General features: G+C 36.5%; 1 protein-coding gene across 2 annotated transcripts; it reads left to right on the top strand.

Annotated features, from left to right (window-relative positions):
• Positions 1-1,127: 1,127 nt before the first annotated feature.
• Positions 1,128-6,449, top strand: LSM6 (LSM6 homolog, U6 small nuclear RNA and mRNA degradation associated). 2 transcript variants are annotated; one of them, XM_058193202.1, is made up of 4 exons: positions 1,128-1,155; positions 2,979-3,090; positions 4,173-4,286; positions 6,225-6,449. In XM_058193202.1, exons 2-4 carry the CDS (start codon positions 2,997-2,999, stop codon positions 6,257-6,259), a joined length of 243 nt encoding a protein of 80 aa, XP_058049185.1. In that variant the 5' UTR covers positions 1,128-1,155; positions 2,979-2,996; the 3' UTR covers positions 6,260-6,449. The 2 variants fall into 2 exon arrangements, with proteins under 2 accessions (XP_058049185.1, XP_058049184.1); XM_058193201.1 differs by lacking the exon at positions 1,128-1,155 and adding an exon at positions 1,162-1,598.
• Positions 6,450-6,497: the final 48 nt, after the last annotated feature.

Raw genomic sequence — 6,497 nt, 5'->3', positions numbered from 1 at the left:
TGGAAAAGGCTCTAATGCTGGAAAAGGTGGAAGGAAAGAGAAGACCACGAGCAGCAGAGAGATGGACAGATTCTGTTATAGTGGTGATGATGAATGCATTGTTGGGAGACCTTCAAGACCAGATTACAGAATATCATCATGAAAATCTATGTGGCTGCTAAGAAACAACAAAGACTTAATGATGCTTCAGTCAATTTGTTTCTGGACCTGCAAAGGCCTCAGTTGACACCCCAATAATTAAAATCAGCAAATAATTTTATCAACTGTAACATTCTTGGAGTATATCTGCATATATGTGTGTGTGTGTGTGTGTGTGTGTGTGTGTGTGTGTGTGTGTGTGTGTGTGTGTGTTTTCGTAGGTTTTGACGGGTATATGTAGGTCTTGGCATATTCGGGTCTTTTCCCGTGTAAGGTTGAGAGTATCTTGGCGACGTTTCGACGAAGATGGTGAGTGAGACCTCGTCGAAACGTCGCCAAGATACTCTCAACCTTACACAGGAAAAGACCCGAATATGCCAAGACCTATATATGTGTGTGTGTGTGTGTACACAATTTTATATATAACATTATATATAATATATATATGTATAATATATCATAATATATATTATGCATGCCCTGCATAAGCGCACCAGTGTGCCTTCCATCCCTGTCCCACTGTTCCCATTTATTCATACCCATTTCCTGTATTAATATCCATGTTTATACCTATTCCTATTATCTCGTACATGTCTGAATAAATAAATACAAATAAAATAAAAATAAATAAATCTTAAGGGCACTACAATACAAAACCTTACTTCCTATTTAGCTCATACCTAATTACTTCGCTGAATTAAATAAGGAGACTGTGAATTATCTCACTGCCTTTTCTAAGAGAGTAACCTGCAGCGATCCCTTGCGTGTATATACTAATTGGGAAGGAAGGCCCCATAAATTGCGCAGGAGCCACGTCCTGCGTTAACCCTCCCACCCCCACCCGGCGGCCTCAAACACGAAACCTCTTTTAAGGACACAGAAGCGGGAAGAATTTTGACCTTGCTGGGCCACCGTAGCTTCCAGTACCCAGCTGGGAAGCACTGATTGGTCCTTTGAACAGCCCATCATCCTTGATTCGGGAAGCTGCCTGAGTTGATTAAGGAAAAAGAAGCGCGGGTGAGTGTAAGCGGGCGGGCAAGGCATGAATCGAAGGCTGTCGTAGAAGGCGGGGGCGGTTCAGGAGCGTTCAGCCTCCGCTGCTGCTGCTGCTACGTCTTCAGAGGAAGTTCCTGAATGGCGGTGGCGGCCCTCAATCGCAGGCGCTGAGCTTCCTTTTCCTTCTCCGCTCCTCCTGCTTCCTTTGCTCTCCCGCCGCTATATAAGCTCGGCGACGCCACTTTTTTCGGGCACGCCGGCCGGACGCTGGGATAGGCTTAGTCGCTCTTCCAGCCGGGCGTCTTTGGGGAGGAGGGTGCAACCTCACGGCGCGCAAAACCGGATCGTTTTGAACACGAGTTGATAGGATTTTCCGCAGTCCCGGCTGGCGAAGGAGCGGCTTCCACGTTCATTAGCGAGTCTAACGCCTGCCCAAGGCTTTCGCTGCTAAAAGTTGTTAACAGGTAGCAAACAGGGTTTTTGTTGCTATTTTTCCCGTTTGTCTTCAGAGATATTTGCATCTTAATACTCTAACGCCCCCCCTTCCTCCTCCCCCCCCCAATTCCAGTATTGTTGGAATACAAATATAATTGTTGAAAGTACAAGTATAATTGTTGAAAGAAGCTGCAAAATGCTGGAAAAATGTTAATGGAAACTGACCCAGCAGTGATGTGTTTTGGTATGATCTGGAAACAAAAGGAGAAAATGTAGGTATAGGAGAAAATCTGAGGCAAAGAATATGGAGGAAAATGATAAACTGGAATATTAGACTGTTGGGACTCTAGGAATTCAAGTCCGTCCCTAGGATATGGTAGCTTTTAACTCTGTACATTGTGGGTGGTAGCCTTTTTTTTTTTAACTGGATCACTTATTTTTGAACATAGAACATAGCCACATAGAAATTTATGAAATTTCACCATCATCAGTAGATAGTAAAATGCAGAGTTTTGTCTGCATGGTTCTGGAATTTTGTTAAAATAAAGAAGAAAAAGGATACTTCAAGATCTCTCATACTTACTGCTGTTTTAAAAGTATCCTTTAAGAATCACAAGAGACATAGCAATAATGTATTAATTATTTCAACTGATATCAGTGTTATGCCTCTTACGGCCCTTAAAAAAAGTGTAAGTCCTAAATATAAAGAGGTTGCCCACTTCTGCCTTACATGTTTAGAATAAATATAATTTTTACTAGCCGCCTGGCTAAAGACAGAATTTAGAATTTAAAAGGGTGCAGCATTCCTATACAAACTTAGTCAAATACAGGCCAAGTGATTTTAATTAGTCTTAAATATATGGGTCTGGAATTGCACACACAGACTTTGGATTTATTTAGGGATATATTTTAATGATATTTTAGGAAACCTACCGAGACCAAATGTGAATATTAAAGTTTGGAGGTTTGTTTTTTTTACTGTGCTTAACACTTACTGATTACCAAATAATTCTGTATAAAAATTGAATATAGAATACAATCGTGCCTGACAATTTTGAATGTTTTCAGCTGTAGATTTAGCTGTATATGCAGCAGAGATATATTTTTATTTATTTATTTATTTATTATTCGAATTTATATACCGCCCTATCTCCCAAAGGACTCAGGGCGGTTCACAGGCATATAAAACATCAATATCAATATACAAATTAAAATAATCCTTAAAAAACTTATTCTAGCGCCCGATATATAGACAACATGTAGAGTACTGCTTTAAATATTAGATGATAAAGTTGAATATAATGTTTTCATATGGTGACTGGTACTGTAATGCTGAAGTAATAAATGAGATTTTTAAAGTTTGCTATGTTTTTGTCATATTTGATTCCTATTTCTGCTTTTCCATAGAGCACTTGAAAGATACCAAAATGAGCCTACGGAAACAAACGCCAAGTGATTTCTTGAAGCAAATCATAGGAAGACCAGTTGTTGTAAAATTAAATTCTGGAGTTGATTACCGAGGTATATTTTTCCTTCTTCATCTTCCAGCTGTGATAGATTTATGTACTCTTTCAATAATGAAATAGACTGATAGCAATCATCCTTAAATAGCCTGTTCTTGAAAAATTGTTAATCAAAATTGAATTCTAGGATTATAGGATTTGTGACAATGTGATTGAAGAAGGAAAAATTCTCCATTTTTATCTTGACTTGTAACCACCTCAACTTAAAATAGAAATTTTGGTCTCAATTTGTGATTCTAAATTGAGAATCTAAATCACTCAATTTGTGATTCTAAGTATACCTGGGCCTGTATATTTAATTTGTCAAAAGATGGTTTTCAAGTATAAGTTAAGAATGAAATAAAATTTGTAGTTTCTTTAGTGTGCCTGTGAGAATGATACTATTTCTCATATATCTTTGATCAAAGTTTTGATGAATGTCAGAAAACAAAAATGCCTGCTTGGTTGATAAGGCAGCAACAGCTGTGTATGTCAAGAGAAAGCTAAAACAAATTGAATGCAGTGGGAATGGGTTATTTAAAAAGTGAGTAATATAAAATAAAACTAGATAGGGTAAAATGCAAGTGCTGAATGTGGATAGAAAACCAAAATGTGTAACTAGCATGAAAGAACTATTCTGAGCTGGTTTGGTCATATACAAAAAATATATGAGTATAGAATTGCAAAACAGATATATCAAAGAAAATTAAATGGCTCATAACCAAGAAAGTAATGGTTAATTAGAGTTGGTGAGATTCTCAAAAAAGTGGGAAATTTAAAGAACAAAAGGCAGCATATAAATTAATGTGAGGCTGTAATGTAAAGGATAGTTGATAAAGGTAAAAAGCTATGGACAGGTGTAACAGTGTTAATAACTATTTGTAACTAAGCTTCCTTTTCTTATTTTAATATCTTTAATTTTTTGGCAGACTATTACTATTACATTGTATTAGATAGATAAAAGTGGTCTGGCTGTTGTGCCATAACTAACTTTCATTCTCACTAGTTGTGCATTGTATACTGGCATCTTTGTGTTTAAATTTTAGAACAATACTAGGTTTGGAAAATTACGTTATAATATGTGAATGACTGTAATTCTAGGTGTACTAGCCTGCTTGGATGGCTACATGAATATTGCTCTGGAACAGACAGAAGAGTATGTAAATGGACAATTGAAAAATAAATACGGAGATGCCTTCATCAGAGGAAATAATGGTAATTATGCTTATTAGAAAATACTAGCTTTTAATTATCCAATTAAAGCTTCATTGGTTTTATTGTTTAAAAGCTAACTTTTCTCATCTTGCAATCTTTGATATATAAAAAATTATGAATGAATAATGTATTTTATGCAAGAGTATAATTTTTTTTAAAGTGTTTGTATTTACCCCTACATTTTTTCCTGTTTTCTTTTTAAAATTGTTTCCTTTCGTAATTCCAATTTGTCTAGTTTTGGGGAGGTTGATTTGTTTCAGTGTTGAAGAAGATTCATTATTTTTTTTAGATTTGGAGAAATGAAAATTGATAGAAAAATTGGGATTTCTTTAAGTTCAACTTCAGTTAGTTTAAGGATAGGAAAAGCAGAAGGAAATGTCAGTAGCATCATTTTAATATGGGATGGGGAACAATAGGTGAAGCCAGGCAAGACACAATGGCTGTGGGTACAAGGGGCATCAGGATCCAGTAGTTTATCTTAATTAATTATGGATGGGGTTGCGCTACCTCAAACAGATCCATTACACAAAATTGTGAGTCCTCCTGAACTCACAATTCCTCAAAGAGCAGGTGGCAGTTGTACTATGAAGGCCTTTATTCAACTTATTGTACCAGTTGTGCTCTTATCTGGATCATGAGGCCCTTTGCATGGTCAGTCATAATCTCAGATGGATTACTGCAACACGTTCTACATGGGTCTACCCTTGAAGAGTATTCAGAAACTGCAGCTGGTGCAGAATGCAGTGGCACATCCAATCCTGGGAGTGCTAGGGCTGCGCCTATAACTTCGTTACTGCACAAGTTTCCTTCCAAATCCAATTCAAGGTGTTGGTTGTTACCTTTAAAGCCTTACATGGCATAAGTTCAGGCCATCTGAGTAGCCGTTTCTCCCCAATGGGACTAGTCTGCCTCACTCACTAGTGGAAGAGGCCTGCTATGGATCCTGTCTGCTATGAATTCCGGCAGGCCTTTTCCTCTATCCCTGTGGGACATCCTAGCACCAGAGGTGAGAACTGCTCCCATCCTTTTGGCTTTCCAGAAGGGTGTTAAAACTTGGCTTTGCTGGTTGACCTGAGGGGACATTCACAGCTGGAGATGGCTGACAGGATGAAAAAACCTCTTCTCCATCCCGTCCCCTCTTTGGTTTTAGTATAGTTTTAAAATCTTAATCTATGTAGTTGCAATGTTTTAATTATTTTTCTACTTGTAAGCCGCCTAGAGCCACTTTATAGGGGAAATGGGTAGCGTAAAAATGTAATAAATAAAATGAAATATCTAATTCCTTTATACATATGGCAGAAAGAGGCTTAGTTAGCATGTTAGGTCATTTTGTTGAAAAAAATAACAGTAAATATATAAATATCTATATTTCCTATCTCCCTTCCACATCCTTAACCTAGTGCTGCCAAATCACATGCAGAGACTTCTAGGGGCCAAATCTCATGTGGTCCTGAGGCCTGGGACTGCAGGTTATGAATTCCTTCAGTAGTGCAAAACATTTTTCCATAAAAACAAAGGAATTTTTCAGTTCTGCCTGTTACGCTACGCTATGCTATGCTATCATCACTCTTTCCAAAGGAGTCCTGAGATCTTTACAATAAACTCCCTATTTAAAGTCTTAAATAAAACAAACAAAATAGGACCAACAATGTTTAATGGCAGTAATTAAAAACATTTTAAAAAGTTTTTTTTAAAAAAAGAAAAACAAAATAATAGGCATCTTAGATGCAGTCTAAGCCTGGAGTAAACTGTAAGACAACATTAGGGCCATCCAAACATCTCTTAGGAGAGTTTCATAATTGAGTGTCTCTCTCAAAAATTATTATTCAGTAGTATTATTTGTTCAGTAGTAATATATAATTTGTGAACTGTAGCTATAGTAATCATTGTTCGTCTTATCATGAGTTTGTTTAATGTATTATTTTTTCTCTTAAACAGTCTTATATATAAGTACACAGAAGAGGAGAATGTGAGCCTATCTGAAGATGGAGTATTTCATATTAACTTTTCTTAATAATTGTTTTGTTTCTTCCTTCTGTTGTAAAGTTATATAACCTGTATGAAAATGTTGTTGTTTTTTAAATGTTAAAACAAAATGGAACATTTTCCTGTTTCAATAATGTTTGTATTATAATTTGGAAAGAAATAAAAAATGGAAAATAGTGTGATTTGTTTAATCTTTAAAGTTATTTTAAAACAGCATCTGGTGTT

Source organism: Ahaetulla prasina, chromosome 8 (assembly GCF_028640845.1).
Source record: "Ahaetulla prasina isolate Xishuangbanna chromosome 8, ASM2864084v1, whole genome shotgun sequence".
NCBI lineage: Eukaryota > Metazoa > Chordata > Lepidosauria > Squamata > Colubridae > Ahaetulla > Ahaetulla prasina.
Note: the sequence above shows the minus strand (reverse complement) of the source record. Positions and strands in the feature narration are given on the sequence as shown.

Coding starts and splice junctions, on each gene's coding strand:
- LSM6 (XM_058193202.1), top strand. CDS start 2,997: ATGAGCCTACGGAAACAAACGCCAAGTGATTTCTTGAAGCAAATCATA. Junction 3,091..4,172: donor TTCTGGAGTTGATTACCGAG/GTATATTTTTCC, acceptor CTGTAATTCTAG/GTGTACTAGCCTGCTTGGAT. Junction 4,287..6,224: donor CTTCATCAGAGGAAATAATG/GTAATTATGCTT, acceptor TCTCTTAAACAG/TCTTATATATAAGTACACAG.